At 39.7% G+C, this 19,574-nt stretch overlaps 1 protein-coding gene across 8 annotated transcripts in view; it reads left to right on the forward strand.

Moving 5' to 3' along the window:
* tafa5a (TAFA chemokine like family member 5a) overlaps positions 1 to 19,574 on the forward strand; it is a 575,012-nt gene that overhangs the window by 453,202 nt on the left and 102,236 nt on the right. For 2 of the 8 annotated variants that reach the window (XM_072562569.1, XM_072562573.1), the window contains one exon: positions 11,623 to 11,680. The exons of the other annotated variants lie outside the window; for them this stretch is intronic. In XM_072562569.1, the coding sequence (XP_072418670.1) occupies positions 11,623 to 11,634 (12 nt within the window). In that variant the 3' untranslated portion in view covers positions 11,635 to 11,680. The remainder of the gene's footprint in view (positions 1 to 11,622; positions 11,681 to 19,574) is intronic. 8 annotated transcript variants of the gene reach the window in all.

Below are 19,574 nucleotides of genomic sequence, written 5' to 3' on the forward strand. Positions count from 1 at the left end.
CCAGTCTGGATGAGTGCAGCTCTAACAATACTGAAGAATCTTGACATCATTAGGATAAAGCAGCCTACTTGATCGATACCACATCCACAAACATTGAGTCCCTCCACCACCAATGCTCAGTAGCAATCATGTGTAATATCTACAAAATGCACTGCAGAAATTCACCAAAGCTTCTTAGGCCGTATCTTCCAAACTTATGACCACTTCTATCTAGAAGGACAAGGGCAGCAGATACATGGGAACACCATCATCTGCAAGTTCCCCTCCAAGCCACTCACCATCCTGACTTGGAAAAAGATCATCATTCCTTCACTGTTGCTGGGTCAAAATCCCAGAGAAGGTTACTCACCAACCCTTTCTCAAGGGCAACTTGGGACGGGCAATAAACACTGATCAAGGCAGGAGCACCTGCATCCCATGAACAAACAAAACAAGAACATCAATGTGTGTTCAATGAAAACTTACTTCATTTCCGACTATGTCAGCTGAATCTATAAAAAAAGCCCTGAGGGAGCAAAATACAATTCATGACCAGTAAGTTGAATCAGGAGCCTCAGAAACAAGCCAGAAATTTATTTTACTTCTTAATCCTTTATGGTATTGTAATAATAAATGTCAACAAAATCCTTGCACTCAAGGCAATATTTTTGATCATCAGGAAGATGCTGTGCACAAACAATATTTTTGTGGTTTGTTTAAATTCCTTTCTAGCACTTGTCATTACAATTTGCTTAGGGGGTTCTTGTTTTAACTCAGATATCTCAAGTTAGAAGAAAAATGCATACATTTTGAAAATTGCAAAAAAGATGTTGTATCTTAATTTTGAATAAGCTGGTTGCTGATTACCAATGATGAGTCAATTCAGGTTAAGCAGGGGGTAAAAAGAAAACTGTGAGAAAAGCACATGAATAAAATAGCAGCATAAATCAAATTTATTCAGAGGCAGAATTCGCAAAATGTCACGTATTTACAAAATATCATGGAATCTTTGCTCTGAAGAAGCCTGAGATACCATCTTTAAAACCATATCATATCACTTGTGGACAGTCTGCTCATCCCAACATCTTTTATCACTGATCATAAATCAATGAATGTTGAACTGAACCCAATGTTTCATTAGTAATTTAACTCTCCAGCCACTTTAAGAGACATCAATGTTCCTGAACAGAAATGCATGCTCTTTTCAGTTGTCTAAAAATTAGTTCAAAGTAGTAGTCCTGAAAAGTAATAGTACATTTGTTAAACTGTGATGGTTTCAAAAGTGAAAAATTTTAAACTTCAAACATAGAAAGTGAAAAAAACCATTGCTTTTCCAGATTTCTATACCAGCCTCTATGGAAGCCCTCCAATCCTTTAAGCATTAACTAGTAATATTAATACTGTGAATTAGAATTCCTGATGTATGAAAACAGGTCTGTCAGCCCAGCAAGTCCACACCGACATGCAAAGAGTATCCCACCCCTACATTTGTCCCTGACTAATAACCTACACTATCAGCAATTTAGCTTGGCTAATTCACCTGATCTACACACCTTTGGATAGTGGGATGAAACCAGAGCATCCAGGCGAATGTGCAAATTCCACACATACAGTTGTTCAAGGCTGGAACTGAACCTCGGTCCCTGGTGCTGTGAGACAGCAGTGTTAATCCCTGAGCCACCATGCCACTCATATGGCTATAAGAGCTGGTCAGATGCTGGGAATCCTGGCTTGGCTAATTCACCTACTAGCTTTTCTACTAACTCCCCAAAGCATGTCCAATATCTACAAGGCATAAGACAGGAGTGTAATGGAATACTCCTCACTTGTCTGGATGGCTGCACCTCCAACAACATTCAAGAAACTTGACACCATTCAGGACAAAGCAGCCACCTTAATTGGCACCAAATCAACAAACACCAACTCCCTTCACCACTGATGTTCAAGTGCAACAGTGTGTACTATCTACAAGTTTCACTACAAAACATTCACCAAAGATTCTCAGATAGCACCATGTGCACCCATGGCCACTTACATTTAGAAGGACAAGAGCAGCAGATATATGGAAACACCATGTGCAAATACGTTTCCAAGCCACACACCATCCTGCCTGGAAATATATTACTGTTCCTTCAATGTCACTGGGTCAAAATCCTGGAACTGTCTCCCTAAAGACAATGCGGGGCTACCTACATGGAATGCAGCAGTTCGAGAAAGCAGCTCACCACCACCTTCTCAGAGGCAACATTAGGAATATATGGTGCAAGCTAACTGAAATTAATAGAATTTCCCAGAAGATTTTTTGTTCAACAGTTGACTCATAGGTGTAGCACTTTAAAAACATCTCAAATATGACAAAGCAAACTTGCCCTCCTCCCCCCATTAATGGGCATATTTAAGTCAGAAGTGATCCTAGAGTTTATAAAAACATTGTAAAGGAGATTTATAAAAATGTGGCCAAGAGCAAGAAAGGAAAATCCCACAGTCCAACAAATCCTCCAAGAGAACATTCCCTTCTTTTCTGTGGGACCAACCACCTTCCCCTTATATAAGATGTAATCATTGTCACGCCTCTGAGGTTGCCTTCATTCCAGGGTGCCCTTGGGTTTTCCTACCCATCTAAGCAGTCTTCACTCCTCTGCATTGAGCAATCAAGGTTCTAGAGCTGTCTGCCCTGTACTTGGGCCATTTTCCTTCTTTTTAATGGGACAGTGAGCATGGAGATGGCTAATTAGGAAAAACTCCCTCTGTTTGGTGCAGTCATGGGACCTTTATTTGATTTGATGGTAGAATTCTGAAGCATAGTGATAAAATTCCACTGCTGTGTTGTGTATTGAAGAAGTATTGACAGTAATGATGTATCACCAATGCATCCTGGTTTACAGCATATTGAAAGTCGAGATCATATTTCATACAATCTTCTATTAATTATATTCTTGGGTACAATATTTTAAAATTTGATTTTGAAAGCTGATTTACCTAAAAGATGACTAGCAATCAACACTGAATTTTAAGACCAGTTTTGCCTTAGTAAATCTAATATTGTAAGGATTAAATCAACAATTTTCATCAGTATTTGGCTATGAAGTGAATTTTGTAGAGAATGTGGATGTCTCTTATTCCAGGTTACAAGTCCCCATCGGGATACCTTGTATGTGGAGTAAGTGACTGGAGCAGAGGGACATTGTTCAATATAAGAGACAGTACAGAATACAGAGAGGAGAAAAATGATGCTTGGGGAATGTTTGGACCCAGTTGAAGGAAGAAATGAAGAGCCTGCAGTCCATTGTAGGTCGTAAAGAACATATAGAGACATTGGTGAAAGGGGATAAATGGAACCAGTTATGGGCAGAGTTACAGATATAGGTTGAAAGAGACTGAACATGGATATAAAAACTCCAGAGATGATAGAAGGAAATGAATTCCTGAGGCAAGACTAAACTGAAACAAGGATCTAGGAGAAAGTAAGGACTGCAGATACTGGAGACCAGAGTCAAAAAGTGCCTTTCTGGATGGAAGCAGAGGAGCAGGAGAATTCGGGCGTAAGACCTTCATTATTCCTGATGAAGAGCTGATGCCCAAAACATTGACTCTGCTGTTCCTCGGATGCTGCCTGACCTGCTGTGCTTTTCCAACACCACAGTCTTGACTCTGAAGCAAGAAGCTATCAGAGCAGTCCTGTTTGTAGAACTCGTGAAGCAGATAGAAGTGGACTGTCAAGGGGTTGGATTCTATGAGTTTGGACACCCTGGGAAGAAGATCTCTGGTGATAATATTTTTGAGGGTTTGGGAAATTATAGCTGAAGATTGGTGTTGGGTTATGTCAAATAGAAGGAGGTGCAGGTGTCATAGAATTTGCATTCACTAGCCAAAAACAGCAGCCATGTCATTGCCATAAGTTTAATGACAGTCTCAATGGCTACTTCAACATTCTTAGGGGCAGCAGATTGCCTCCAAGGTTTTTGATATTTACACATTTAATTACAGTTTGATTTTTACTTTCATTATTCCTTGCAAGCCAAACTCTCCCTCAGAATAAGACAGATGTCAATTTAATAATACCTCTAATCTCTCCTACACATACACACACACACTACCAGGCCTATTGATGAATGGCTCCTGCTGTCATTTTGTCATTTTGTCCCTGCTGCATTTGTCAGACTGTAGCTGGAATCGTCCCCTCCCCCACTTTCGCTGGTTGTGTCTAGATACTCCCACAGGTAGGTTATGTTCAGGTAAATCAGCAACTGTTCAAACCACTAATGCCACCCTTATCAGAAAGCTAGGAAAGCTTGTGCTGTCAAATCGTCAGACAGAATTTTTAAAATCTGTGTGCTGGAAATCTGAAAGCAAAATCTGATGAAGTGTAGCTTTAGCCTAGGCAGCTTCTACAGAGTCTTTAGACTCAAATCTAAAGACTTGTAATCTTGTATCCAAGAATATAATTAATAGAAGATTATATGGAATCTGATCTGAACTTTTGATATGCTGTAGATCAAGATACACTGGTGATACATCATTACTGTCAATGCTTCCTCAATCACAGTTTGAAAAGTGATAAGAAAACTAATTCTGTAAGATAAGCTGTATTAATAATCAACTATTTACTGTCTAAGTTAATAGCTTGGATGGAGGGACAGAGAATGTTGTAGCTAAATTAGCTGATAATACTGAGATAGGTGGCAAAGCCAACTGTTGTGTAGAACACATATCGTAAGAGGTTGCAAGAATGCTCTATATAGTTGAGTTTGTATCCTTGTATATGAATCACAGAACATTAGCGTGCAAGTACAGCAAGTAATTAGGAAGACAAATGGAGTGTTGGATTTTACTGTTAAGGCAGTGGAGTATTCCTTGCTATGAATGTTCAGGATATTGGTGAGACAATACCAAGTCTGTTTCATGCATAGTTTTAAAATAAGAGGTCTCCTATTTACCCATGAGATTGAGGAATTTCTTCTTTCAGAAGGTTGTTAATCTTTGAAATTCTCAACACCAGAGAGCAGTGCAGGTTGACTCATTTAATATTTTCAAGACAGATTTTGGATGACAAGAGACACGAAGGTTATGAGTAGTAAGCAGGAAAGAGAATGATCAGACCAGCCATGATCATACTGAATTGTGGAACAGGTTCAAGGGACCAAATTGCTGAAGCTTACTCCTGATCGATTGTGCTGAAAGTATGTGATCATAGTGGGCGGGAACTTAATGCATTTTCAGGAAATTATTCTCTCTGTTGATACAAATCTGGTCCTAATTTACTTATTTATTTTGATAGTTAATGGTTCAGTGAAAATAGTACATAAGAGGAATATCACAAGATAATGTAAAGCATCATCTGCTAATGTGATGATAATGATCTCTAGCCACAGTTATATATTTCACAATAATGTACACTTTAGATGCCTAAAGAGTCCAGGACCGTAACCATACAGAGATAATCTCTCTAACAGGATCCTTAAAAAATATACAATACCTAAACAGAAATACAATTAATTTTAGTAGTTTATGGTCTACTTTAATTTCTAAATAGTGTGATTAGATAAGGGATAATGGATCTGCAGTTTTTTGAGATAGACAATATCAGTTGTCCTTTAGCCTGAGAGGTATCAATGATCAAGACATGACAATTCTGCATCTTCACTCAACACTGTTCAGCCGTCAAATTCAGTCACTATTCCAAGCATGTTTGCTGGTACTGTTTGCCATTTAAACAAAAATGGGTACTACACATCAGTACCATGTTGAATTATAAATAAAATTAGTTAGCAACTAATCTTTGTTTCGATTAGATTCCCTCCAGTGTGGAAACCGGCCCTTCAGCCCAAGCAGTCCACACCGACCCTCTGAAGAGTAACCCACCCAGACCCATTTCCCTCTGACTAATGCATCTAACACTATGGGCAACATAGCATGGCCAGTTCACCCGACCTTCACATCTTTGGACTGTGGGAGGAAACCGGAGCACCCGGAGGAAACCCACGCAGACACAGGGAGAATGTGCAAACTCCACACAGACTCCACCTGAGGCTGGAATGGAACCTGGTGCTGTCAAGCAGCAGTGCTAACCACTGAGCCATCATGCCGCCCTAACTTTGACTTAACTTTTATATTTTGTTCATTTCTAAAGATATTCCTTGGCTTAATTCAAGCAAGATTATCTTGTTTTGATTCTGCAACCCCCGAAAATTATAGTACATTCAATCTGAGTGAAGGGTATTTTTTGAACCAAGGTTTCAGCTACCAATGTTTCGGTTCTGATAAGAGCTATCAGGATTCCTTCTAAATAAAGATGGTCAGACATCCAGTAGGAGATGGCAAATTGGTGGATCTTTGTCTTAGCTATCTATATATTATACTTTTAACATAATGTCACAAATGTATGATCTATTTGTCTACCATGCACCAGAACCTTTAGTGCTTCATCCAGTCAGACCTGTAAACATTCCTGGCAAGTGCATTTATTTTGGACCTTTACTAAATACATATTTAATATTGCAAAGATTCAGCAATTGTGAACAATAGATGGTTTCTCCCACTTTGACTTCATACACAGATCTTGGTTTTTTTGAAGCAAAGAATGTTTTTTCTCCTTCAGTTGCAAGGAGAGATGGATTTTCAGGTACTTGCAATGACTTCTCCAATACATGAACATTGCCTTTAGAAGCAGATGGCTTCTCGCCCTGTGTATGCTGAATCAGCTATTCAATGTTCATTGGTCAGCAAAATGAATTTGTGCTTAATGCTGTGTATAATTCTGATCTCAACACCTGGAGAAGGTACAATAATCAGAAACTGACTTGCTGGCGCTAAAATGATGCAAGTGTGCACCAGTTTTCCTACTGCAACACCTGGCTGTAATGATTTGAACCACTACTTGAAATGCTCAGTATCTTCATTGAGCCAGACTGGTTGGTAAAGGCAATTGTGCCAAATTTTGGAGCAGATACAGACACCAACTAAAGTTCAGTAGTGTCAACTGCTTCTTAAAATAACTGGCACTCTTGATCACACTAGGAGAAAGTGAGGACTGCAGATGCTGGAGATCAGAGCTGAAAATGTGTTGCTGGAAAAGTGCAGCAGGTCAGGCAGCATCCAAGGAGCAGGAGAATCGACGTTTCGGGCATGAGCCTCATTCCTGAAGGACTCATGCCCGAAACGTCGATTCTCCTGCTCCTTGGATGCTGCCTGACCTGCTGCGCTTTTCCAGCAGCACATTTTCAACTCTTGATTACACACCAATTAGTGTGCTATCTGGGTGGGAGTGTAATAATATATGATCCATGGTGTTCTGGTCAGATTTCCTTATGCACATTCATACTACAAAACTTTCACAACAAGTGAGCTAAAACTTTTTTTTTAAATGACTTGTGTTGCTATTGTGCCTTTCATAAATTCAGTACTTCCTAAACACTTTACAACCAAATGATTAGATTACTTACAGTGTGGAAACAGGCCCTTCGGCCCAACAAGTCCACACCGCCCCGCCGAAGCGTAACCCACCCATACCCCTACATCTACATTTACCCCTTACCTAACACTATGGGCAATTTAGCATGGCCAATTCACCTGACCTGAACATCTTTGGACTGTGGGAGGAAACCCACGCAGACACGGGGAGAACGTGCAAACTCCACACAGTCAATCGCCTGAGGCGGGAAATGAACCCGGATCTCAGGCGCTGTGAGGCAGCAGTGCTAACCACTGTACCACCATGCCGCCCACTGAAGGGGACCAATGTCCCAGTGGGGAGATTTGCTATTGCTATTCAAGATAAGTCTGAGGATGGTACAGTTGAGAAAAGGAGTGAGTTGAATAATCAAGACCAGCAAGACTGATCAATTAACCTGCATTTATTTTAATGAAACAGGCTTGACAGTTAAGGCAGATGGCCTCAGGTCATGTTCGGGTACATGAGACTGAGATATCATAGCAATTACAGAAATGTGGTCGGGGAAGGGCAGGACTGACAGCTTAATGTTCGAGGGTATGGATGCAGTAGGAAGGGTAGAATGGAGGTCAAGAGAGTGACGTATTTGGCTAGGGATAACATTAGGGTTGTACTTGCGGAGGATATTCGTGGGAGTATGTCCAGTCAAGGTATTTGGGTAGAACTGAGAAATAAGAAAAGGAGGATCACCTTATTATATTATAGCTGGGCCAACCCCCTCCACCCCCCCCCCCCCTCCCCCCCCCCCCACACACACACACACACACACACAAACACCCAATAGTCAGCAGGAAATTGAGAAGCACATGTGTAAGGAGAACTCCGATATCTGTCAAACTGATAGGGTTGTAGTAGTAGGGGATTTTAACTTCACAAACATAGACTGGGACTGCCATAGTGTTAAAGGATCAGACGGAGAGGAATTTAAATGTGTACAAAAAAAATGTTCCGATTCAGTATGTGAATGTACCTCCGAGAGAAGGAGCAAAACTACACTTTCTCTTGGGAAATAAGGTAGGACACGTGACTGAGGTGTCAGTGGGGGAGCACTCTAGTGCCAGTGATCATAATTCTATTAGCTTTAAAATAGTTATGGAAAGGATAGTCCTGACCTAAACTGGAGTAAGATCAACTTTGACAAGTTGATTGGGGAAGGATATTCACTGGTGAAGGGACAGATGGAAACAGAGAGATCTTCAAAAAAATGAGATAGTGGGAATCCAGAGATTATATTCCTGTTAGTGTGAAGAGCAAGACTGGAATGGGTAGGGAGTGCTAGATGACAGAGAAATTGAGGCTCTGGTCACGAAAAAGAGGCATATGTCAGGTATAGACAACTGGGGTTGAATGAATTCCTCGAGGAGTATAAGTGCAGTCTGAGAGTACTCAGGAGGGCAAACATAGGACATGGATAGCTTTGGCAAATAGGATTAAGGAGAATTCTAAAGAGATTCAACAAATTTGTTAAGGACAAAAGACTAACTAGGAAGAGAATAGGGGCCCTTAAAGATCAACAAGGTCTATGTGTGGAACCATAGGAGATGGGTGAGATACTAAATGAGTATTCCATATCATATTTCCATATCATGTGGAGAAGAATATGGAAACTAGAGAACATGAAGAAGTAAATAGAGATATCTTGAAAAGTGGCCACATTAGAGAAGAGGAGGTGCAGGATGTCTTAAAACGTATGTAGGTAGATAAATCCCTGATCATATGTTTCCAAAACTTTGTGGAAAGCGAGGGAAATGATTTCTGAGCCCTTTACTGAGATATTTGTATCATCGATAGCAATGGTTAAGGTGCAAGAAAACTGGAGGGTGGCTAATGTGGTGCCATTATTTAAGAATGGTGGTAATGAAAAGCCAGGGAACTAGAGATTGACGAGCCTGATGTCAGTGGTGGAAAAGTTGTTGGAGGACATTCTGAAGGACAAGACTTACACGTACTTGGAAAGGGCCGATTAGGGATAGTCAACACAGCCTTGTGCTTGGGAAGTCATAACTTACTAACTTGTTTGAGCTTTTTGAAGAAGTGACAAAGAAGATTGATGAAGGCACAGTGGTGGATGTTGTCTATACGAACTTCAGCAAGGTGTTAGACAAGGTCCCATGTGGTAGACTGGTTAGCAAGGTTAGTTCACATGGAATCTGGAGAGGGCTAACCAATTGGATACAAAACTGGCTTGAAGGTAGAAAATTAAAAATCATACAACACTAGGTTATAGTCCACCAGGTTTATTTGGAAGTGCTAGCTTTCACTGCTCCAGCTGTTGTGTGATCTTTAACTTTGTCCACCCCAGTCCAACACCTGCACCTCCATATCTTGAAGGTAGAAGACAGAGGGTGATGGTGGAGGGTTGTTTTTTAGAGTGGAGGCCTGTGTCCAGCAATGTGCTGCAAAGACCAGTGCTTGGTCCACTGCTTTTTGTCATTTATATAAATTATTTGGATGTGAATATATGTGGTTAATAAGTTTGCAGATGGCACCAAAATTAATGGTATAGTGGACAGTGAAGATTGTCATCTCAGAGTACCATGGGACCTCGTTGCACTTTGATAGGGCAAATCAGGGCAGTACCTGTACTCTTATTGGTAGGGTTCTGCGGAGTGTGTCTGAACAAAAACACCTTGGGGTGCAGGTTCACAGTTCCATAAAGTGGAGTCACAGGTTGACAGAAAAGTGAACAAGGTATTTGGTATGCTTGCCTTTATTGATCAGTGCATTGAGTATAGGAGTTGGGCTGTCATGTCGCAACTGTGCAGGACAGTTAGGGCAACTTTTGGAAAACTGCATTCAATTCTGGTTTCCCTGCTATTGGCAAGATGTTGTGAAACTTGAAAGGGTGCAGAAAAGATTTACAAGGATGTTGCCAGGGTTGGAGAGTTCGAATTATAGGGAGAGGCTGAATAGACAGGGGCTATTTTCCTTGGCGTATGGGCCTCTGAGGTTTATACAATTATGAGGGGCATAGCTTGGGTAAATAGCCAAGGTCGTTTTCCAGGGTAGGGGAGTCCAAAACTAGAGGGCACAGGTTTAAGGTGAGAAGCATTTAAATGGCATCTGGATGAGTATATGATTAGGAAAGGATGGAAGGATATGGGTCAAATGCTGGCATCTAGGATTATGTTAATTTAGGCTATGTGGTCAGCCTGGACAAATGGTCTGTTTCTGCGGTTATACAGTTCTGTGATTCTCTGACTCTAAACATTTTTTTTCAAGGACAAACTGTCACTGTTGTAATGTAAGAAATGTGACAACCAATTCACAAGACAGTTAGCTCCCACAAGCAATTGTATGACAATGACTGGAAAATCCATTCCAGTAATGTTAGTTCGGAGTGAATAAATAGCCGCCCGGAGTTGGTTGTTTGCAGTAACAGCAATGTGTACACAGCCAGGGAATTCTTTTTGAAGTAAAGTGTTTTGTGATGTCAAGAGGACGTGAGAAGTGCCAAATGAATGGAGATTTATTTAACACAAATTTATTGTTTTGATCAGTAGCTATTGCCACATTATAAGTTTGTTTCTTTAAATTAGGTGCAAGTTTTGTTAGTTTGGAAGAGAAGCATTTTAGTCCATTTCTCCAACTCATAATACTTGTGCCTTTAATGTAGGTAGAACACAATTCCAGTGCTCAAGAGTGGCAGAAAAGGTAGCTGCACATGATCTTTCATCTGCAAATTAAACAGTTCTCAGGATGTGCAAATAATGTATTTAAAAGAAGATTCCAATTAATATCAAACTAATATTTTCGTAGCTGTAAAATAGTGCATAGTGATGATTTCCGAAATAGTTGGTGATAAATGGTGATGACTGTCCCTGTGTATGTGACTAATGATTCTGTCACTGCTGTATCCTGGTGCCTGTCATCAACACAACTTCATTTGTTTGCAGAATTAATTAAATTTCATCTGCACCACTGCCTTGTGTCCCAATCAGGTCAACTCATTGTTGGGACAAGGTAAGAACGCATTGCAATGGTGGTTGGTAGTTATGAACCACATACCTAGCACACTGTATCATATCTAATTAGGTACATAACTGGAAATCGCTGTCCTTGAAAGGATGATCACAAATGAGCTGCTAACGTAGTTTTTGCTTTAAATTTAATGCCCAAAATACAAATCAGTTAGCACATTTTATGGAAAAGTTTTTTTTAATTGACCTGACACTGTGCCTTTTTGCTTATAGGCTGGGGTTTGATACAGCGCTGGAGGACTCGACATTGCTCCACTGTCGGAGAACAGTGGTTAGTACTGCACTTAAATCAGGTCTGGTGCAGGTCAGCAGTGTTGCTAGGCCAGGTGCCCCTGACTTGGCCCTGTTAATGCATTCCAAAACTTACTGTGCAAAGACCAGCCACTTTATTGCATGTATCCTCTATTCTCTACTCCTTCAGTTTCTCAGAGCTGAATTAGCTGTGCTGAGAATTGTTATCCATTAGAAATTCATCTCAGGCCATATGGGGTCACTTCACAGATCAAATTGTCACTAATAAGAGTTATGATACAGAATTGGGAGGGCGAAAATGGATCACAGTTGCTGTGCTTTTTTAAATCATCATTTTCTTTGCATTCTAGACAGTAGCATCCACGTATTCATGTAAATGATATATTTACTCTGTATTTCCATATTATGACAGATTCACATCAATTTTATTCTGTAATACCATTTTCTCAACAGTAAGCAAGGATTATCTCGACTGTATTTAGTCATCTGTCAGTGGAAGTATTCAAATATAGGTGCAGTAAAGAAATTCAGCCTTCATTAGTCAGAGACTATGTCCAAACTCTCATCCCTATTCTAAATCATCATCTGATTTGAATGGTTGAGATAAGCTTGTATATGAATGTGATCCTCAAATTGGTGTTACAGAACCCAGTCTTAATAATACTTAAGTTAGTTACTCTAATTTTCTTTCAAACATTGTTTTCCTGCCTCTTCTCAGACTGTAATAAAGGCACTAACCATTTCATATTACCAACTGAAATATTTAATGTAAATCTTCCTACTATTTTCATTCTGATTTCCATGTTTTCAGCTGAGGAAAACAAATTCACATTACGTATTTCTCCCCATGATCACCTCAGAGCAAATAAAGTTCCTCTGTATATTTACTGCAAGCAAACAATAATGTATTTCTTGTACACACTCTGCAGGGTGAACTAGATGTGATGACAACAAAATTCATTTGTTCTAATTGCAAAATGATACAGCATTAACTCAAAATTTCATAAAGTTTAAATGATGGAAAAAGACCTAGCAGATGAAATCTATATGAATCCTGATTGTGGGATGCTTTCTAATTGCAATGTAACAACATTTAAGCTCTGACATCATTACAATTAGGCTTTTAACCAATTAAGAATTGTGTTATTTTACTATAATTTGATATGTTTTGTTTACACCTTCAGAAAAAAAGTTTGCACTGGTATTGTTATTAGTGCTTATTTATTAGTAGCTGTATATCTCCCTGCTGTATTTATTATTTATGCCAGTGGCATGCCTTAAATATCCACTTTTCGATGGCTCTCCTGTTCTAAGACAGCTCACCATTGTTCCCTTTATCTTAAAGCCATGACATTATCCAAAACTGCAAATATGTCCTGTTATGTAGAAAATGAACAATTGCCCTGATATGCCAGTTGCAAAAGCTCATCCTTATTTCCTTTCCTTGACTAAGCACTCTGCTGTCCTGGGTGATAACTCCTGTATTTGAATACAATTTGCATGTCAAATTGTGTAGAGTATGCTGCAGGAATTCCAATATTATCCAGTATAAGTTTGCTACAGATGCTGCCACTGAAATGCCACAGTAACTTGGAAATATTATTCTCCTCCATTTTATTTTGAATGCCCGCCTCACATTGGGCTATATTTGGGCTATACAGAATTGATAAAAATATTTTTACATGATTTTCTCATCACTGAAGAAACAATCAAGGTTACAATCTAAGCATCAATGTATTCAAAAAGAGTAGTTATTCTAAATTGAGGGAATTTGCTAATAAAGATGTCAGTCTTGTAGTCAGTCCTATGATTCACTCAAGCTCAACTTGACTTCCCAGGGAATTTGGACATTATACTCTGTTCTGTGTGGCTACTGTGCTTTGTGTCACTTGGTGCAATAAAGGATGCTTTTCAGAATTTGGGATTGGGGTGCATTCTTCATGCCCTGTCAGTGTGCCTAACATTGCTGCTGACTTCACTGCAACAAATCTAAAATTGTCAGAGGCTAGAATTTATTATTTTATGCATGATCAACTTTCAAAAAAAGGACATAAAGTGTATCTTCTGGTGTTTACTTCACATATTATTGTATGAAACCACATAATATTTTGCTTTATTGTGTAAATAAAAACTAGCTGTTTAACAGGTGTATGGAAATCATAGTGCTCCAAATTAATTTTTCTTGCATGGGTGTATTTTGCTCATGATATTCAGAAAAAAAGTGACAGAACTAGAATGGCAGTAAGGAAGGTACAGAAAAAGGAATTAGTAGCTTCCAGAGCCACTAGGAACATATAATTTAATTTGCTTTTACGATCCACTGAGAGTTAAGTAGGTTTATTGTAACTTGTCAAATTCCATTATTTCTATTAATCCTTTCAAAGATGAAATAAGATTTCAGGAAGGACCAGAAGGGGGCTCTGCAACCTAGACAAGGTTCACATATTTTTCTTCAAATAATAAAGGGAAATTTGCTCGTCTAATTATTAAATTGAGTAGTTAAGATTTTTTTGTGAAATCAAAGGACAACTTCTGACCTTTATCTTTATCTTGTGTACAACTATTCCTGTTGAATATTGAATTGTACATTCATGGAAAGGATAATGGCAGTCCCATCACTGTCCAATCATATCATCTTCAATCTTGATGATTACATTTCATTAAAGTCAGATTTCTTACGGTGCATCATCCCCCCCCACCCCCCAACTCCACAACACTCCAGTAAACAGTATAAAAGAAAAACTAACATGTGTATAGTGCCTTTTATTACCTTGGGATGTCCCAAATAAATTAACTGCTCATTAACCACCACCTACTAACTATTTTTTGAAGTGTAGTCTTCATAACAATGTAGAAAATGCAGCAGCGGACTTATGTACAGCTGGGTCATTCCAAGCAACAATGGGATAGTGGTTAAATAATCTATTTTTTTAAGATGTTCTTCCAGGGATAAATATTTGTCAGGTTAGTTTGGAGAATTTGCATGTCCTTTAATAAAATGATGCCCATTAAGAAATATGGTATGAGCTATGAGATGGCAGAGGGCCTTTCTTTAATATTTCATCTGAAAGATTGCACCTCTGAAATTTCAGCTCACCTTCAGTACTACATGGGAGGGTCAGGTCAGAATTCATCAAATCTATGGGGTGGGACTATGAACCCGCAACCAATCCTGACTCTCAGGTGTGCTACTACTGAGATACTGTTTCTTAATATTAATAACAAGAGAAGAGCTTTAATAGCAGCAAAACACCATATATTGGTATTACTTAAAAATATTTGTCCCTGCTATGTTATATAACCAACCCTCCTTTTTTGCAATCAACGGGACTCAGGGTTTACATTTCAAAGCATCAATGCCTTTGAATTCTGTGCAGGCAGTGTGTTCAGAGAGAACACACTTTTAATAAGCTCTCAGCAAAACTATTAATCCACCACCAACATTTTCCCATGACGTGAAAGAGAGACTGGATCAAAACCTATAAGAGCAGAGGATCAACCAACGTTTTCTCATGAATCTAAATAAAACAAAAGGATGTATTACTCTTGGCTGAGAAATAGCACATTGCCTCTGAATCAGAATGTTATGATTCAAGACCAGTCCAGAACATCTGAACACATGTCTAGGCTGATGTTTACAGTGGTGCTATCTTCTGTCAGTCAAGTGAAATCAGCACATCCTAAACAATACACAAATGCAAGTCCTGCATTTTTAAATACTGTTTTCTGTGGGAATAGAAATGTGACTTTACTGAACAACAAAAATTTTGTGATTTATATATGTTAGGCAGACTGTGACAGGTCTGCCATTGTCCCTTCAAGGAATATACAATGTTTATGGAAGGACATGTATACAAGATAAAGTCAAATTTCAGAAGTGTTTTCCTTCATCTGTTGAAGTGGATATAAAATATTCAATTTACACTATTTGCAAAAGGGCAGGAGATCCTGGCAACATTAATTTTTCTATCAATCTTAATAAAAATAATTTATCCAACTATGTAAGGTATTGCAGTTAGTGGGACAATTTTGTATGTAAATTGACCATTGTGTTTGTCAAGGATTCAACAAGAACTCTGAAGTGCTTTGTTAAGTCCTGTAAAAATAGTGTGCTGCATAATATGAGTTCTTTCTTCACAACTGGCTAAGTGTTGGTATGTTGGGAAAGTGTTAACCAACAAATTGACCTTGCTTTCCACCACTCTTAAGTACTTCTGACCATCAAATCCAAGAACCAGGAAGATAAATGAAAATGATCCTTTTTTTATGCGTCCCTATTAAAAGACTATAAGGATAAGGAATTCTCATGGTTTTACCAGTTGTGGAGGCACATTGGAAGTTGAGCATTTAAGTTTTAGACCAACAATTTCCAAGGAGGATCTCTTAGACTTGAATGAAAAGATTTGAGACTTACAAAGATTTTCTCAAGAACAGCATTTGTGCAGTATCTGGGGAAAGTAAGGGTGATCTGATGGCATGGGGGTAATAAAGAGTTACAGCAAGCACATCTCCAGGCAGTGACTCAGTAATAGAATCAGGTGGAGGAGCTACAATTAACCTCTGAGATGTTCTTTATGACAAATTGGAAATTCACATTGCATTAAAGCTGAGGCAGTGACAATGTTTCCTTCCACTGATTGCACAGAATGGACAACTAACTGACTGTATTGGGCACTGTGGATTGGTTGACTCATCTTATGCTGACCCAGTGCCTCCATAAGCCCTGACAACTGAAGTTAGTTGCAGCCAATCAGTACTGCATTCATTGGTTCTAATGTCAAGGTCACCCTAGTAGTCATGGGATATCCATGAACATTGTGCTTCTGTGTCTGTGGAAGTTACATTTTCATTGGTATTGCCATATTTTCAGTGGCAAATCCAGTGAAGAATAAAGAGCACCTATGCAACAATGTCCCAGCACCATTGGTGGAACAGGAAGCAAGTATGAATTGGCAGCGGAATGTCACAAGGCAGGTGAAGTCCCACTCAACCACATAGCAGTTAAAGGAAAATTGTATGCTAGAAGGATGGCCTTCTCCACAAAAACACTCTGCTTGCTTTGCCATGATACTGTAGGAGTTGGTTGCTCAATTGTTTGGATAGCTGGCTCACGATGCAGAGTAAGACCAACAGCGAGGGTTTAGTACCCACACCAGCTGTGGTTACCATGAAAGACTCTCCTTCTCAATCTCTTCTCTTGCCTGAGGTGTGGTGACCCTCAGGTTAAGCCACCACTATTGTCTCTCTCCAATGAGAGAGCAGTCCTGTGGTCTGGGTGGATATATGGTGTCCTTTACTGTACTTTACCAGTATTTGTAGGGCTTAATCAACTTCACTGCTTACACCGGATCATTTTTGTAGGAATTACACATTCTACAAATGTTTTGAGAGATCGCTTTAACCTTATAGGGGTCAAACGGCTTGTATATCATTATTACAAGGACATCAAATTTGGTTACTGCTTTCTCATATGTCCAAAACAAAATGGCATTACTCACAGTCAGTCTTTTGGAACATGGTCACATTATCTCATGAATGTTTAATTAAAAAGAGAAAACAATGCTTTTTCCTCATATTTGTTTTTAATGGAAACTCATAGTGTACTTTGCTGCTCAGTGTAGGATATAGCCCAACCTTTCATATCTACTTGCGAAGGCAGTGAGTGGGCTAAAGGATGGAAACTGGAGACTAGTAGAGTTCCATAGGGGTCAGTGTTGGGACCACAACTATTCACATTATATGTTAATGATCTGGACAAAAGAGCTGAAGGCATTGATACTAAGTTTGCAGATGAAACAAAGATAGGTGAAGGGACTGGTAGCAGGGAGGCTGCAGAAGAACCTGGACGTGAACAAAAAGGTGGCAAATGGAAAATGGTGTGAGAAAGGGTGTGATTACATTGGTGGGAAGGATAGATGCACAGACCATTTTCTAAATGGGGAAAGACTTTGGAAATCTAAAGCAAGAAGAACATTCTTAAGGTTAACATGCAAATTAAGTTGGCAGTTAGAAAGGCAGATACAATGTGAACATTCATATCAAGAGAGCCAGAATACAAGAGCAGGGATATACTGCTGAGACTGTATAAGGCTCTGATCAGAGTGCATTTGGAATATTGTGAGCAGTTTTGGGCCCAGTAAGGATGTGCTGGCCTCGGAGGGGATCCAGAGGAGGTTTATAAGAGTGATCCCAGGAATGAAGAACTTGTCAAATGAAGGGCAGTTGTGGACTCTGGGTTGGTACCCAGTGGAGTTTTAGAAGAAAGAGGGGATCTCATTGAAACTTACAGAATATTTAAAGGCCTCGAGGGAATCAACATGGGGGATGTTTCTGGAGGAAAGTGCTGTTCAACTGAAGGGAAGTTTTAAAAACTGAAAAGAAATGAGACAGCAGAAGTGCAGAATAGTATAGAGGCATTTGATAATCAAAGTGTGACAGGGAGGAGCAGAAAATGTTAGCAGAAAACAGGAGCAAATATTTGAATTAGAATAAGTAGTGATAGTAAGAAGTTAAAATTTAATGCAGTCAGTCAGAATGCAGTATTTCTAACAAGATTGACAAGCTGACAATAGAAGTAAAGGAATATGACGTGATAGCTATTTATTGCAAGATGGATGGCACAGTGGTTCAGTGGTTAGCACTGCTGCCTCACAGCGCCAGGGACCTGAGTAAGATTCCATCTTTGGCCAACTGGTTGTGTGGAGTTTGCACACAACCGTGTCATTGTGAGTTTCCTCTGAGTGTATTGGTTTCCTTCCACATTCCAAGGTGTGCAAGTTAGGTGGATTGGTCATGCTGAATTGCCTATGGTTTGTTAATTGATTGGTCAATCATGGGGCAACTCATTGATTGATGGATTTATTGTCATGTGTACCAAAGTATAATGAAAAGACAGATCACAGTAAGCAAGAATATACAGATCAGAGGTTGTAAAACGTTTAGGCAGAGGCATAGAGGTTACATCGCACAGGGCGTGCACTAAGTGAGATCGAGGTCAGCATTATTTGAGGCAAGAGAGTCCACTTATCAGTCTAATAACCACCATGAAGAAGCTGTTGCTGAACTTGATGGTGTGTATGTTCAGGCTTCTGTATTTTCTGCCTGATGGAAGAAGTTGTAGATCTCATTCCTAGGGTGCAATGAGTCTTTGATCATGTTGGCAGCCTTTCTGTGGCAACGAGCTGTGTAAATGAAGTCTGTGGATGGCTTCCATGATGGTCTGGGCTGTACACACTACCTTCTGTAGTTTTAGATGGTCCTGGGTAGAACAGTTGCCATACCAGGCTTTTATGCACCCGAACAGTATGATTTCAATGGTGCGTCTGTAGAAGTTGGTGCAGGTCCTTACAGACATGCCAAATTTCCTGAGCTGTCTGAGAAAGAAGAGATGTTGTTGTGCCTTCGTGACCGTCGCATCTGCGTGGGAAGTCCGGTTGTCAGTTATAGTGACTTTGAGGAACTTGACATTCTCCACCTTCTCAACCTCAGCTCCATTGATGTCGATGGGGGTGTGTTCTCCTTTCCTTCTGAAGTCAATGATCAGTTCTTTAGTTTTGCCATCATTGAGAGAGAGCTTGTTCTCATTGCACCATGTCACCAAGCCTTCTCTCTCCCTTCTGTATTTGGACTCGTCATTGTTAGATATCCATCCTACTATGATGGTGTCGACAATGAACTTGTAGCTGACGATCATTCGGAATTCAGCAACACAGCCATGGTGTGCAAGGAGTACAGTATGGGACTGAGGACACATCCTTTGGTGGGCTCCAGTGTTGTGTTATTGTGGAGGAGGTGCAGTTACCTACCTTCACTGCTTGCATTCTATGGGTCAGCAAGCTAAGGATTCAGTTGCAGGGCGTCCAGGAATGTACAAACTAGGTGGATTAGCCATGAGAAATACAGATTTACAGGGA

The sequence above is a fragment of the Chiloscyllium punctatum genome, chromosome 44 (assembly GCF_047496795.1).
Source record: "Chiloscyllium punctatum isolate Juve2018m chromosome 44, sChiPun1.3, whole genome shotgun sequence".
In the NCBI taxonomy this organism is placed as follows: domain Eukaryota; kingdom Metazoa; phylum Chordata; class Chondrichthyes; order Orectolobiformes; family Hemiscylliidae; genus Chiloscyllium; species Chiloscyllium punctatum.